This window comes from Trematomus bernacchii, unplaced genomic scaffold (genome assembly GCF_902827165.1).
Source record: "Trematomus bernacchii unplaced genomic scaffold, fTreBer1.1, whole genome shotgun sequence".
Classification (NCBI taxonomy): domain Eukaryota; kingdom Metazoa; phylum Chordata; class Actinopteri; order Perciformes; family Nototheniidae; genus Trematomus; species Trematomus bernacchii.
The window spans coordinates 9,105,127-9,122,052 of record NW_022987851.1 but is presented as its reverse complement, the minus strand read 5'-3'; the positions used below and the strand labels follow the sequence as shown (position 1 = coordinate 9,122,052).

Genomic DNA, 16,926 nt, shown 5'->3' with positions numbered 1-16,926 from the left:
TGACTTTTGCATCTCTGCAGTGGTCAAAACAGAATACCACTCAATACAATAAATCAATAAACAATTGCTCTGGTTGTAGCCATGTCAGTATATTATCCATATTACTTTAAACCAAATGAAATGATAAAGTGTACAGAGTTAGTATCTAACTCCTCCTACTTGACCCAGTTTACACGTCACTAGTCACGCTTGCTCCCTTGACCTCTGGTCAGGTCAGTAGGTGATAATCTTCTCCTGCAGGCCAGCGGATGGTAAAGGAAATAGAGGGAGAACACTGACAACAACATGCTCTATTTTGTCACCAGAGTTTTGTGATTAGACACCCTTAGAAAGGATGTCGGTTTCATTCATTCATATTTTAACAAAATTACACACCCTCAGCCCTAATATTTTAGCTTTTTACCAGGACAAAACGAATAGTCATGTGTGATGTTTTTAAATACTTTTGCCAAAATAATTAAAATGTCGCTACATTAACACATTTAAAGATGTGCAAAATGGCTACACACCCCCACAACCCCCTTTCCTAAAGCAGAAAGCCCCATGAAACAAGGCTAAAAGCAAACGTAAAGAAGAAGTTTTTCTGTTCCGCTTGAACATGGCTTGTTTCCTTGCTAGTGTCCCTAAGCCATCAATCCAAGTTTTACTGCCTCACCAAAAATATAACAAATAACATATCTTTTACAATTATGAGCTAAAATAAATATTTCATACTTCTACAGTTCCACTTTTAAAATCAGGCTTTGAACACATTTTAGAAAGTAGTCTTCCAAATCAAACACCAGACAAAGGCTGGCCACTCATGCAGGTGGCCTCGTGCTAGACTGTTATTTTATATCATGTCTGTTATGAAATACAGACATGATATCACACTCTCACACACTTTCCCTTCAATGTTTAACCAGAAGATGGGGCTGTGAACTAATGTTTATCCCTCTGCTTTAAGTAACACATATTGCTAGTTAGCTTAAGACTCCTCGCATAAACCAGGGTGAAATAATTGAAAGTACTGTTTCACACTGCAGTGACTGACGTTCAAGATGCAGTGATATGAAGCCTCTGCCTTTGATAAGCACTGTCTGCTCTCAGTATGCATGCTTGGAAAATAGCTGCACAAATCCAGCCTCTTCAGCAGAGTTTTCCCTTTGCATCGCTCGTATGGCATGGAGGACAGGAAGTGCTGTCTCAGATTACAGCTCAGGGACGCCCTGTGAGCTGCAAACATGATGATGTCATGAATTAAAGAAAATACATTTAAAAAGTCAGAAAACATGGGGTATCTAGCCAGAATATGTGAAATGTAACCTATACAATTTTAAATAAGCTAATAAAATGGGTGAAGAGGTGTGTCATTATGTCTGTAAAAAATAACCTAGCCATTTCATTCGATTCAAATCTTTACATTAAAAATGTTTCTGGGAAAGGAAGGGGATAAAATAAGAAGTATTTTTCTTATCAAACTGGGAGCCAAATGAGTTTTACCTCTACTAAATGAATAATGGCCACTGAATTTGATGACCGCAATGTTTTTATGTTAGAATAACATTCCAATAACAATTTGTTTAGCAGAGCTCTTTGCTGGCCACTGAAAAAAACCCAAATGTAGACATTAGCAACCGTGCTATGAAGAAAATCCTTGCCAAGTGTGGCCCATATGGCAAGATTTAAGAAATAATGAAAGAAGACACAGAAAAGCTAATAACATCAAATCCAACACAATTTCTCAAATCATGAACATTTCTTCCAAGCTTGCTTTCAGGACCTCCACCTGTCACCAGGAGGATTAGCCCACCAAAGCCCAACTCATAAAGCTGTATTTGTGCCGGTTTGCCTAAGACCAAATGTCATTTTATGATCAGTCCAAGAACACAAGGTGTCTGACCCGCTGGTTCGAGGTCAGCCAGGCTCACTCTCCAGGACCGTGAGGAACTCAGTCTGTGAGAGCCAGCAGGAGTTATTGACTACACAAACGTAGTCAATAACTCCTTGTGTACGGTCGGCCCAAGAGTTTAATTTCCACTTGGGACTAGATGGTTATTGAAATGTAGAATGTCCTATTTTCATACGATATCAGCCTCTTACTGTCCAGCTGCCACTCTCATGATAAGAGCAGATCTGAGAAGTCCACTGAAGGAACATACAGAATGACTTGAAAGGGTGTATAACTTGTTTCTACATAATAGACTTTACAGTTGTAGAAATCCATTTTATGAATCTTACCCTTTGTCATGGGTCCTGGAAGGTATTACACAAGTAATATTATAGTCCCCGAACTGCCCTTCATCACACACACACACACACACACACACACACACACACACACACACACACACACACACACACACACACACACACACACACACACACACACACACACACACACACACACACACACACACACACACACACACACACACACACACACACACACACACACACACACACACACACACACACACACACAAGCAGAAAGAGGCATTTGAGCCATTATCTCATATGAACTCAAACAATATCTGTATTATCAGGTCTTTCGTTTCCCCTATCTTGGTCCCTCTAGTTAAATCTAGCTGGCAGGATAAGGTCGGATGGATGTCCAGTCGAGGATTCAGACAAATGAATTTTTACCAGTTTTCACATGCAGCACGCTCATGTAGCTCAACATGGGCCCAACGGCTCATGCTGCCCAATCAGCGGACCCCCACAGTGAGACCCTGTATTATACCCAGACCACACCTTAATCAATCAGTTTTCACAGGCACCAGAGGACTTCATTTCCCACAAGGCCTTTACCCCAGCTGCTCCCATCCATCCCTATACGCCTGTACTTCCCTTGTATGGAGTGTTACATCATTGGCACAGACACCCACCTTCCTGACTGATGACGCAGCCGAGGGAGAGAGTGAGGAGGGGTGAGGGAGGGAGAGAGGAGAGGGTGTCCCGTCTGCACGGAGCACAGACAGACAGCAGGGAACAGCTGCAGCATTAGGTTAGCGTAGGATTTCACTGCATTGCGATTTCAAATATCAATCATTTCATCCCCAAAACTCAAGTAGAGCAGCTCGACTAAGCAACCAAACATCATTTAAACATGGTTGATCGCGAGCAGCTGGTGCAGAAAGCCAGGCTGGCTGAACAGGCTGAGAGATATGATGATATGGCAGCTGCAATGAAATCGGTAAGTTAATTCAAAAATTAAAACATAATGATTATTATTTGTGTGAATAATGTGCTGCTTTATTTGTGTAATCCCGCAATCTCGACTGTCTGAGGGATTGCACTGCTTCCTTGATATTACCTGCGCTCCAATTCAGAGGACAAATACATATTTTATTGTTTTATTGTCTTGTTAATTGATTGACAGATCAGCCTTTTTTTCTGAGTCTAGTCCAAATCGTCTGCTCCTTGGGCGGTGCCTGTCTGTCGGGCCGTTCAATGAAGGGCTATACTGTAGGGCTCCAATGAAATGCACACAGGCCTGAGTTTGATCTCTCAGTTTATTCGAGCCTCTTATCATATAATGGCTGTGCTCTATTGCATTTTCTGCGTCCCCCCTTGCTTTTACCACCCCACCTCCCCTTCCTCCATTATGCCTAATTTATAAAAGCTTCTGCTGCTGGGAGCCATGTGAGGTTGCTCGGAATCTTTTTTACTGCCTCCTCCTCCTCCTAATCTTCCTCCTCTCCTCTCTTTGAAACATTCATTAAAAATAATATGTATTATCAAAATCTGCTCATCTGTCATACTGTATCCAAGGTTTAGAGGCCGAAAGAGCGTTTGAACTGCTCTTTCCTACACAAACGTAGGAGGCAGCAGAATCTCTCTCATCAGATTTGATTGTGGGCTTTGTTTTCTCCTCTCACTTTATTTCCCATGAATGTGCATTCTCTGTCTCTGTGTCCGCCTACTCTTGAGCAGCAATTTGAAGGCATTTGGGGTAAATGACTGCTCAGGTGTAATATTTGATGAAAAGAGGATCCTCACAAGATCTTGCTCAGCTCTTTTTGGCCGTTGAGGACAGAACCTTTGGTCCGCTCTTCTTTTTTTCTGAAAGAAACAGATTTCCCAGTGGGTTAAAAAGAAAAAAAACTGCTGTGTCACACCAGCTCATAATCAAACCTAGCATCCCGGGAGTCTTAGCCGGGAGCCCTTATGAGCTCACATGCCGATTCAAATTATCATAGGGCATTTAAAGGAGGAAACATTTTCCTGATGTCTCTCGGGAGGGATGGAGCGAGCCACTACGGATCATTTGTCATCGGGGGTTTCTGGTTTCAGGAGGTGGGAATAAGTGTGTGTGCAGGAAGGGATTCCTTTCCCTTTAAACAATCTGCCATGTCAGTGCGGTCCAAACCAGGCCCGTTTGGGTGTGTACTCTCCTTCTCCAATCAAAGGGAATCCCTTCCCATAACAGCCAGAAAATACAATATGACATAGAACATATACATGCTTTGTTCTCATCATAACAGCCTTTTATGCAGTTTTCAGATTTATTTTCTCAGTATTGTTTCCTTTAAAAAAAAAAAAAAAGTCTATGAATATGTCAAGGAAGAGTTTTTCAGGAAAAAGATAGCTTAGTCTTTTGTTCAACCTAAGCTACAAATGTCTCTCTCCGTATGCTGGATTTTAATTATTAATCTGATTTAGGCCATTCAAAGGTTTCTTCTCCAATTAAATAACCCTGAGTCATGTGGCCTCTTTAAAGCCATATCATCTCTTTAAAACCACCCAACTATCAGAACCATCTCTCAAAATCTAAATTTGACAGTCAAACTCAGAGTGATGTCACAGCGTTGAGCTTGAGACAGGTAAAAAGGTCAGTTTGAGTCGGAGATAAGGTCACTGGGACACGTGAACCGCCTGTGCAGTGATGGTTTTCACTTACAGTGCAGCTGCCCGGAGTGCTCGTGGGAACATTTTGGCCATCTCCAACCCTCCTTCCTCCCCTTTCCTTTCCCAACCCCCCACTGCCGTCGACTATCTTGAATATTGTTTCTCCCTAAGTAGCAGTAGCTGTGCATGAGGCAACTGGAGCTATTGCTGCACTGAATGAATGGATTAGTATGGAGACTGGAAGTTGCACATTATAATATTGTTCACCTTCTGTGCTGTGAACTGCTCTGTTAGTCCAGAGTCATTCACCTAAAAGTTTTTAGGGAGTATATTTTCTCTCCATTTGTATGCCTTTGATGCTGACAAACATACATGAATGAAAGGAAATGTAACAAATGTCCAGGCTTGATCAGGACACATTGCAGTTCATGGTCCGCATGTTCAAACCCAAACCACAATACAGAGGCAACCCTCAATGTGGCATAATAAAATTGCCCAATTCTTTCCCGATCTACAATCTGAAACCAAAAGTAATTAATGTTACAATGATTTTAAACAAAGAAAAGCAAGAGGTCCCAACTTTTAAGAAACTGTAACTATGAAAAGAAAGCCCTTTTTAAAATAGAAATGCTGCAAACTCAAGTAATAACCATAGATTTTCATGGATTATATGTTCTCACGTCCTTTTTGTACAATGTTCATGCAGTGGGGTGCTAATAAAGGCTTGTGCCCTGCAGCTGGTTTAATGCTTTATTTTCTCCTTCTTCCAGGTGACAGAGCTGAACGAGGCCCTGTCCAACGAGGAGAGGAACCTCTTGTCTGTGGCCTACAAGAATGTGGTCGGGGCCCGTCGCTCCTCCTGGAGGGTGATCTCCAGCATCGAGCAGAAGACCTCGGCCGACGGCAATGAGAAGAAGATTGAGATGGTGAGGGCCTACAGGGAGAAGATCGAGAAAGAGCTGGAGGCCGTGTGCCAAGACGTGCTCAACCTTCTGGACAACTTCCTGATCAAGAACTGCAACGAGACTCAGCATGAGAGCAAGGTGTTCTACCTGAAGATGAAGGGCGACTACTACCGGTACCTGGCCGAGGTGGCCACGGGAGAGAAGAGGGCCACCGTGGTCGAGTCGTCGGAGAAGGCCTACAACGAGGCTCATGAGATCAGCAAGGAGCACATGCAGCCCACCCACCCCATCCGCCTGGGCTTAGCTCTCAACTACTCAGTGTTTTACTACGAGATCCAGAACGCCCCCGAGCAGGCCTGCCACCTGGCCAAGACCGCCTTCGATGACGCCATCGCCGAGCTGGACACCCTCAACGAGGACTCCTACAAAGACTCCACTCTCATCATGCAGCTGCTCCGAGACAACTTGACACTGTGGACAAGTGACCAGCAGGATGACGAGGGCGGTGAGGGCAACAATTAAAGCGAAACCACACTTCGACAAAAAATATATATGAAGGGCCGGTGGACTTTGGCAGCCGCTTTTGCCGATGATACTACCGCAGCAGCAGTTCTTTATTTTTCCATGTGTTAAAAGAAAAGAATCAAAAGAGAGGTGAGAGTGGAGGTTAAATCTTAGTTTAAATATATATAGAAATATATATACAGTTGAAAGGGGCCTCCTTCTTCTTGGTTTTCTCTTTGACATTTGCCAAAACCACTGATATGTCAGTCAATCAGCCTGAAGTGGTTGTTGTTGGATTGAAATGGCAGCCTCACACTGGCATAAGAACTGATCTTGTTCTGTCGAGACAAGCTGCTTAGGTTTTTGCGTGATAGAGATGAGTCACTTGAGAGAGAAAATGCTTGAATGGGAATGTCTCACAAAACTAGTTTGCAATGGTTCCAGTACTAAGTCTAATTTCAGAAAGGGCCCTAGAAGCTATTGATGTTCACACTCACACACACACTACAGGAAAACAGAACGTTTTAAACCAAATAAATCCCCCTAGATTTGAATTATTTAATAAGATGGGAGTGAAAATTAAGATTTAATAGTAAACATTGATTCCCTTATTTTGAGTGCAGATCAGTCTGTTATGTCACTGGAACCATAGAATATTTTGGAGGTGAAGATTACAAAAGGCAGAGACTTAACAATATAAAAAAATGAAGAAAAAATACAATTAAAAGCAGCTTCAGAGTTTGTGGTTTACTTCTGTGTTTGTTTTATTAAATGCACTTGCCTACTATACTGTTTCTTCAGTGTAACATGATGACAACAATAATATCGATTATTCAATATTGTGCATGCTGGTGATGTATTTATATACAGTAGCTTGACTTTATTAACTTATACTGTGGGTGTTAAGTATTCATATGATTAAGAAAAACAGGCTTTGTCTGATGTTGATTTTTTATTTATATCGTTTTGTTATGGTTTTTTTATTTGCTATACCAAAATGGTGATCGTAAAAATTTACCTGTAATGGGCGTTGCTATAGTGACATGCAATATGTGTATTTAATTTGTTACTGAAAGAAAAAAAAATAGGAAGATAAAATCTCACCAGCGATCACTTAATCTTACCAACTGGTGTTTGTCACATTGAAGTATGATTATGATATATTTTGTTCTTTGAACAGTAATTAAGTAATTTTTTCTGTCATGCTATCCAGTTTTATGATGTTGAAGTATTCAGGCTCAATGTTTCTGTTTTGAATTCACAAACATGGACCATATTTTAGTTCTGCCAGTTTAGATTTTTGTTTGTCAGTTTGTTTTTATACCTTTTAGCTGTTCCTGAGTGACAAAATATCTTGAATGTGAGTCATTATGTAGCAGTTGCACAAGAACCGAAATAATAGCTATGATAATAAAAAAGAATATGACTAAATTATACCTGCACCATATGGTCTAGTGTATTGTTGTATTGTCACCCATGAGAAAACATCTGTTTCATAGAGGAGAATGTTTTAACTATTTGTTTTGTGCCCTGAGTACAGTATGTGCTTTCTTTTTGTGCCTGTTTCATTATTTAATATGCCTCATTAGCAAGTTCAGGAAAAGAAAAAAATATATTTATGCCAGTAAGTTCCTGCAAGCATGTCTGCAAGATGTAGTATTTTTCTCACTAATACGTGTGTCTGACGGTACTGCTACAGCACATAGATATATGAATATTAAAACACAAATGCACTAAAACAGTCACAGGGAAAGCATAGGCAATTCAATAGAATTGGTTGATGATTAGCAAATGTTATAATTAATGTATGAAGAAGCTGCTCAAGAGCACAGAAAGCTGCTGAACAGATGTATCTTCATAATGCTGCTACTTCTATAGATTATTACATTAATATATTCATACAGATGGCAGTTCTTGGGACTTTATTTTTGCGAATAGATAGCAGTTTTATCAGATTTATATTTTTAATCTGAGGTGTGTTGTCTTAAGAGAGAAACCAAAAGCCTTAAGGTCCGTCACACAACCTCGTTCATGTATGCCAATTATGTCACTATCATGAGTCAGCCTCCATGAGCTCAAACTGTATGTCACAGCTGCTTTGATTTATTTTTAACATAGTATAAAGTTGATGTTCTCCAAGGCTCCCCACACAGATAGCATGAAAACCTGATGCAACACACAGCCTATGATTATTGTAATGGAGTCAATTCATTCATTAATATGTTTAACATTAATCTTTCTCATTTCTTTGTTAGAATATTTTTGAAACTATCACCCATTGCCAAGAATACATGCATTGTGTTCCTTTTGAATTAGTTTGTTTTCTTTCCCCTGTGGTTTGCGTTTATTTTAAAGTTGTTATTATTTTTAATGTTGGTTCCTTTTCTTTCTGCTGTGACATGAAAGTATACAAATACAAGGAATGACAAGAAAATAATTCAAATTGAATCACAAATTTGATTTTAGAGTATCCGGTCTGCTGAATACTAGCGAGGGGGGTTTAGGGATACAAACTGTATGCTCTGAAGAATTTTTGGTTGCCATCTGTTGCCCATTAAAGTTATTTGTTTATCGGTATTATTCTTTATTTCCATTTCTCTCTGTCACATAGCCATTTGCAGTCATACATTCATTTATTTTCACTCTGAGATTCCTTCAACAGATTTCCGTTGAGTTTTACTGTCCAAGGTCAACATGACCTCATGTAACCCCGCATACCAGGTGTGTGTGCATCCTTATCTGGATGTGTGTGTGTGTTCAGCTTAAGCCTGCACCATTGCATGTGATGAGTGTGAGTGGGTGAATTTATGAGATGGAGTCTGTATTAGCTGCAATGCAGAGACACCAGCACACACAAGAACAACAGTGTGTCTTAAATGAGGCTCTTTTTTTAAGTCTGTCTTACTGATCATTAACTCAATTAGACATGGATCAAAAAAACGTTGCTTTAAAAAGACAGCAGGTGCTGCAATAAAACTAAATCCTGCATCTCATAATGGACAATAGCAGAATTTGCATTTCTTAGGCTTTTTGAATAACATGCAAGTGGCATTTTTACACATGAACGATAGTTTAATCTGCGTAAATATACATATCTGTGTTTCCAACTGAAGCTGTATGGCAAGCTGCTGGATCACCCACCCTCAGACTGCAGCCTCCTGCTGCAGCTTGCTGCACTGAACCTTTCATGAGATGAAATTCTGTGCTTTGAAAGGTCCTCCTCGCCAGCCAATCGCTGACAGGCTCTCTCTCTGCATCCTCCAATCCTCTCTCTGTTGCTAGGGCTATAATAAGTATCCCACTATTAGCCCGGCTCCTTGCTGCACTGCTCAGACACCTATTGCATCCTGTAAGAAGAAAAAAAGAAGAAAGCTCAAAGCACACAGGAGGCATTAGGATTCCGCACCAACCTATCTATCCAGCCTGTGTTTTAATGCACTGCTACACTGTCAGGGACATAGGTGTCATTACTGGTGTCAAATGTTGATCACTTTATACATCGTAAAACAAATGGTTGCCTACTGATAGACATGTGATGGAATCTCAAATACATTGAGCATGCTTAATGACACATCATGTCAAATTAGAGCAAACTAAACACAAAGAGTATAAATACGACTCTTTGCATAAAACAGACCACACGGAATGTTACATTCATTTTAATTGGTTGAATTACATCCCTGGAGAAGATAACGCTTTAAAGGTTACATCTACAGGATGCAGACAACAGAAAATGGTTCAAGCATGCTTCACTTCCACTTGCTCTGCCTGATCACTTTCATCACATGAAGCACTCTTTCCCTGAGGGGAGGCCTGGATGACAGCGAGATCATAGAGCTCATACATTATGTCACACAAAGGCGAATGCTAAATCACTACACCGAATTCCTTGTCAGCATTTGAGACGGCCACTATGACGCCACTATCAGCAGTGTTTAATAAAAAAATGTCTTGATATGAAAGAATCCTTGATGATTCAAAATAAAATGAGGAAGCCAGGTGTATAGATGAAACTGGTAGGTTATTTTCGTCCTCCCTGAATTCAAGTTTCTAGAAAGGTAGTTGTGTACACGTCCTTCTCTTTTTGGCTCAGGTGGAGGATGATGGATTAAATGAAGGAAAAATGGGGAGTGGGTTTAAAATGGGCTAGATTTAAAGAAATAGCTAGACCTTTTGGGAAACGATTAGTTATACTAAGATGATACAATCGATAGACTACCACTCTATGCAGAGATGAATAAATTCAATATTCCTGAAAACTCCAAGCTATTCCTTAAGGCTTCCCAAATAAATATTGGACTGAAAAAAGGCAATGATTCAACTTTGCCATCTGTCTGATGAGGAGTCAAAACTATCAGTCCAAAAGAAGTTTGGTAGCTTAAAATCCAGACTGCAGATACCTAACTTTCCAACTTGCATAATTGCCTCGGGTGAGACAGGCTTTTTTTCTTGGTTATTTTAGACTTTATTAAATGGCAAAACCATGTTTTTAGTCATGCTAACAATGTGGAGCTAGGGTTGGCAATGTTAGAAGTAACCATAGTCATGACTATTAAACCTTATCTTTTCCTTTTCCAGACATTTTTGTTTTTGAGTGACATACCATAGCAAACTATTGGATGCATTTTGCTAATGCTAATCATCATACTGTTAGCATGCCAACACCCTTAACTAAGATGCTGATAACATTATACCCGCTAAACATCAGCATGTTAACATTGTCACTGTAAGCATGTAGCATGCTTACGTTAGCATTACGCTTAAAGCACCACTGCTAGCAGCTGCTAGCAAGGCTGTAAACTATAAGTCTTGTTCCAATCCAATACAGGCCTTAACAAAACATATTTTACTTCCTAAATACAGATTACCTGTTTTTTAAAGTGCTTGTTTGCTTTTCTTCATTAGGCAGAGAGGTCAGTCATTTCTGTCAAGAGGTCATTACAAGGTCTGCACTTTGTTGTTGTGTATTGATTTCCTTTGCCTCCATGCTGAATGCAGCTTTTCTTGCTATCTACAAATTCCTGCACTGAAAGGCATTTAACCTCCTGTGGCTTGGGCGTCTCACTGCCGTTGTTCAGCCATTAATCACCGAGCAAACCGCATGGCTGTCATGGGTAGTTTTTGGGCTGAAGTGGCAGCTCTGAGGACTGCTTAAACAAACAGGAACATGAAGTTTGACTCACAAATCATTAAAATATTTTGTCTAATTTCAGAACAGGATGAACAAATAGGATGGCTTCGTTAGTTTGGAGTCATGGAGGTGACACATGACAGCTTGTGACCAATAGAAACATTATATTGGTCCAACAATTAATTCAATCACTAGGCCTATTCTTCAGTACTGAGAAGGAGATTATACTTTTCTGAGTCACACAGATACTGATAAAACAGACAGGCACGGTGCATTTAAAAAAGTTTATGATCTGCCTCAACGTGATCTGCACCTCAAAGATGCAAAGAAGAAGATTGTTGTACAGCTACACCAACCCATTAGAAGGGGGAAGGAGAGAGAAGAGAGAGATGGAGGAGGAAGAGGGGACCGATGTAGAAGCAGAGAACAGAGACAGATCTATAAATAGGCCTCCCTGCAGCCTGTGTGTAGACAGTGAGTAGACCAGAGACATCAATGTGACAGCAACTGCACTAAAGAGACTATCCGCCTGTGTGTGGATGGTGAGAGTTGATATCATCACTTAATGGAGGCTGATCTATCAGTTTTATCTCCAGCTGAGCAAACACACAACATGACATCAAATAATACAAAAACACAAATAATCAGGTCCAATATCTACTGTGTTTTTGAAAAGTTCAATACACTGTGTTATATTTTTATGTTTTTAAGTTCTGATGGGACAAAGAGCACTGCTGCTGACTCTTCAGGCACAAAGACAGCTGTTATGCATGACTGCTGCAAAATGAATTATTCAAGCCAACATTTAGACTTTGTATTATTTATCAAAAGTGCTTTAGCTGGAGGTTTTAGAGACTATTTTAAGGGGGCACATGTCCCAAAACATTGCAAGATACATTGTATCTGATAGGCAGTGAAAAAGTGTCATCACATGATTTCTGAGAGAGCTTTACCCCCCATCCCCCAAATAAAAGCACTCCATCTGGCTGCAGCATATAACCACGCTGCTGTCACTTAGATGGTTTGCCAAATGTGATGATCAAATCATCTAATAATACTGGAGGGGATTATTCATAACTACAGAGGCTTGTTTGATGAACAGAAGTTTGTTGAAAGGTGAGTCTAAATTTAAGTCCTCCCATCCCCACCCCTGTCTCACAGTTACGTCATTCTGCATGTTCTTCTTTCAAGGCCTCCCATTGCAGGAGAATCACAGTCACACCATGTTCTGTGAAACACAATCATCATTACCATCAATATAACAAAAGTATGCAGAAAATTATTTATTAAGACCCTCATTTGATGTGTTGATTGAATATCTTAGAAATATGAGGATTATTTACTTACGTTTCTGAAATGGAGCTTCAGATCATTACTTTTCTCCAACAATACTTCTTTACAATATACGAAATAATATCCTGCACATGTATAGCAATACTTTCCCCTGTGTAAAGTATATAAGTATACGTTAAAGTGTGGAAAATATTTTATCATAGGATAAAGATAGTTCTGTGACCTTAAAGTATATGCTGTATGTGTGAAACACATCTCAACGTGTCTTGAAGTTCCTTTAAGAAAGTGTATTATAAGTAATTCCCCCTTTATTTCCTGTACTTTCTTAAAGTCTGTGAAGTTTGACATACCGAGATAAGATCACAACTTTTCTCCTAAAGAACAAACATTGCAAAAAGTGTCATTCTGATGTGTCCTAAAACTGCTTTTATTGTTGTGGAGATGCGTCAAGCTTTTTAGTAACAATTGAGTATTTAATGGTACTATGTTTTTTCTTGGAGCGCATCTTAAGCATTCAAAGCCTCCCTCACAGTCGTACAGCAGGAGGATCCTCTGCAGTCACTCTCAAAGGAGGTGACCTATCAGTGTGACCTCCTCTGACAGACACTGACCAGGGGGCGTCTGCAGCGAGGAGGCCACACATAGTGAAACAGTTAACGCCTGACGTCAGGCTAATTTTAGCTGCATCTGTAGACAGGGATTTAAATGTTTCTGGCTGACATGTTTTTCTTTTGTTCATATTCTTGAAAGTGTGAAAAAAATGACATCAGTTCTCTTCACTACAGACAGGATCACAATGGGATACATTCAACTGTTAATGACTAAATAATGACACATCTGCTGATAGTGCAGGTTTGATAAAAGACATGCACTCGTTTGCAACACATAATTATTATATTATTTATTATATAATAATGATTATTATTACATGTAGCAGTTGTGAATGTCTTGCCTCTGTGTGCTCTTTTACCTTACCAGGATCTAGACAGTCATGCTTTGCTTCACAATCAGCTCCTCAGGTGCCAACGCGTTGACAAATGATACCTTCCAGTGTTTGCAGGTCTGCCTGATGTGTGAGCTGGTGACTCATTATGAATACTAGCTCAAGGGATTCCCAACAGTGCAAGGAGAATGATGTAAAGCCTTCCACTCTGCAGCCTGGAGGGGACGTACAGCTCAGTTGACAGCGGGCCAGTAGGGTTGGCCGAGGTGAGTAACAGGCAGTGAGCGAAGGAGAGAGCAGGGTGGGGTGATTCTGAAGGCATGATGCGTGGCGTGGTGACAGGAATACAGGGTTAACAGTGGGAGCCAAGGGTCAGTGTTAACTAATATCTGAGGCTGAACTACACCCTGATGACAGTGTGTGTGCCGAACAAGAGGCTGAATCAAAGTTTCCCCTGCCCATCCACGAAGAAAATCCCACCACAGTTACAGCATAGGAGTATACCAGAATATAAAAGCCTTATTTTGTATTTAAAAGGACATGACATATGTTGTTTAGAATAGAATATGATGTTGCTTTACCACTCAGGCGGTGAGCTCAGGAAAAAGAGCAGTCATACAGGGAAGTTACTACTTTGTATGAGAGCAGTATTGTGCTGTTGCATGGCAACAGTTTCCACAGAAATCTTTGCTCAGAAACACTCCTCGTTGGTCTTCACATAACTGCAACGAGAGAAAAATGGGCTGACTGCAGGAATACAAATGATCTAATGAAGCAATTCGACTTGTACAAGCTAAAGAGTTATATATTCCTACAGATTTCCAGAGCAGAAAATGCAACATGATTTTGTGTACTTTAAAGGTGGGGTAGGTAGTTCACCGTGGCGCTGTAAAAAGCACAACCAATTATTTTCTACCTGCCTGTCAGCCTTCCATCTCGTGCACAAACTTATCTCGTGCCCTCATTGGTCATGTGCACGTTCGTGTGCGTTGGAGGAGGGGCTGGAAGTCTGAAGGAAGGGGCAGATTTTTTTCGGCTGCGTAGTTTCAAATTCTAGCGCACTCGAGCTGGTTTCTCCATTCTTACCTACCCTACCTTTAATATAATATATGTAATTTCATTTGACTTTGACTGCATTGCATTGGAGACTATAGGCCATATGAGGATGTGGGATGTTTGTGCTACTGCAGCTCCTATACAACACATATTCAGCTAATCATAATAATAATGAAACTCAGAGAGCTGGTGTGTTTAAAGTGACTCTAAATTACTTTGAAGCAGGCCGGTGTGTGTGTAAATGCTTTGGCTTCTCTTGTTATGACTGTGTTTGGGTTATGATTGTGAATGTTTTAAGTTGTCTGTAACTGTGCTGCTGCCTATTTTTGACCTATCCTGGTCAAATAAAGATAACAAAATAAAAAAATGTACTCTCAATCCTGAATTATATATGCCTAACTTTTTACAAACCTCATCAATATAATAAGTTGTTACACAATGCTCACCCAATTCCATCAAATCCCTAATAGCGCTTTGAAAATAGAGTAAAGGAACATATTTCCCTCAAAATGTGGAGCTCCTTAAATCTTCTTCAGTGTTATTATGTGTATTTATAGTCACACAGAATATACTCCTCTAATCTCTGCTCAGTGCTTTTTGCCATTGTCTCTTTTCCACATTGTCCTGTCAGAGATGCTCCACCTACAGCTGCACACCTCCAGAGAAACCCACTCTTTTCTCCAGCATATTAAAACCTGCCTCCTCAAACCTTCATCATCAGGCCACATCATGGACGTTGTGATGTGGACTGTCCGTGGCACTTTTATATTTTGCATCATCATACCTCTAACTTATCCACATTTGAATTTTTTTATGTTGAAGTATTTTCAAGTTCCATTTATATTGGTCATCATATCAATATATTTATTTATATGTCTGTAGTTTGTTGTTGGTTAATCAGTTATGAATCTAGGACAATTATTTTAAAGCTTAAAATATACCAAAAACTATATTTGTTATGCTTTTTTGTGTTGTAAGATAAACATTTGAGCAGTGTAGCTGAAGTTGGAAGTACCCCAGTGTCAGGGTGGTTTTTTGTTTTATGGGGGAATAAAACTCAGGCCCTCCTAGTTTGTAGTCAATATCTTTAACACAATGCCGCCCTCTACTGGTCTGGAGTCTGACGTGCATTTGAGTGAGTTAAGACTGTAAAAATCAAACCTTGCTACCGTTTTCTGGTATAAAAGTGTTCCTTTGTGGCGCTGCAGAGCATCTTTAAATCACTGACTAGAATACATGTTGAGTATTCGTCTCTATTCATGCAACAATCAAGATTTATTTAAGAAATGTAAATGGTTATTATGGCCAACATGTCAAAGGTCCCATGACATGCTTTTCCGGTTATTACCCGTCCCCTTGTGTGTTATGTAGCGTTTTCTGCATGTAAATGGTCTGCAAAGTCACAAACCCTCAAAGTACACCCTGTAGCGAGTAAAACTCTAACACAGAAAAGACCTGTCTATGCTGCCCCAGAACGCGAGAGATTTCTCTTTTTCTTCCTGGGTACAGTGACGTGACCATACCCAAATGGACCCATTGTCCAAATGGACCAATCCATGGAGCTCCTCACACACACACACTCTCTCTCAGCGGCAAAACTGTGACGCGCTGGGAGGGGGGTGCTAGTGGAGCCTCGCAGCGGCGAAACTGTGGCACGCTTACACTGTAGGTGCGCCGCATTTGGGGGTGCGGGTGCTAGTGGAGCCTCGCAGATGGGCCCCCTCAGCACCCCCCCTTCCCGCATCCATGGTGCTCAGGATGAGTTCAGGCTGAGTTTCGCGATGTCTCGCAGTCTCGCAGACCCCAGGAAACTACACCAGTAAGCCAGCTCACACTGTCCGCTCCTCGCAGCAGCGAGCCGTGCAACGTCCCAACACGGCACCCAGACCCCACGCAGCATTCTCATCTGTTTGTCCTTACTGGTGTAATTTTCTGGTTGCTAACGCCATTGTAACACATAATCACTGATGTTCCGCTGTAACGGTGGTGGACTCATCAGAACAGAGTGGGCGAGCTGACCAATCAGAGCGCAGTGGGCTCACAGGGAGGGGGGGCAGGAGCTCCAACAAGCCGTTTAGGACAGAGAGTGAATACACATACTATACAGAGATGCTGTATGAGAAACCAATGTGATTTTGGAAAATTGCACAATATAAATCTATTTATCTATTCAATGGAATTATGATCAGAAGAAATGGCCATGACATGGGACCTTTAATGTCCTCTTTGACACAGAGAACTAACGAAGAGGCAGCAGTAACACC

The 16,926-nt window shown here is 40.7% G+C and overlaps 1 protein-coding gene across 1 annotated transcript; it reads left to right on the top strand.

Moving 5' to 3' along the window:
- The first annotated feature begins 2,939 nt into the window (after positions 1-2,939).
- On the top strand, positions 2,940-8,816 carry ywhag2 (3-monooxygenase/tryptophan 5-monooxygenase activation protein, gamma polypeptide 2). Its single transcript, XM_034113299.1, has 2 exons — positions 2,940-3,175; positions 5,601-8,816. Exons 1-2 carry the CDS (start codon positions 3,089-3,091, stop codon positions 6,255-6,257), a joined length of 744 nt encoding a protein of 247 aa, XP_033969190.1. The 5' UTR covers positions 2,940-3,088; the 3' UTR covers positions 6,258-8,816.
- The last annotated feature ends 8,110 nt before the right edge of the window (positions 8,817-16,926 follow it).

Bases quoted from the DNA above. Each gene is read 5' to 3' on its own strand.
- ywhag2 (XM_034113299.1), top strand. From the start codon at position 3,089: ATGGTTGATCGCGAGCAGCTGGTGCAGAAAGCCAGGCTGGCTGAACAG. The intron at 3,176-5,600 runs GTAAGTTAATTC...TCCTTCTTCCAG, and splicing joins TGGCAGCTGCAATGAAATCG to GTGACAGAGCTGAACGAGGC.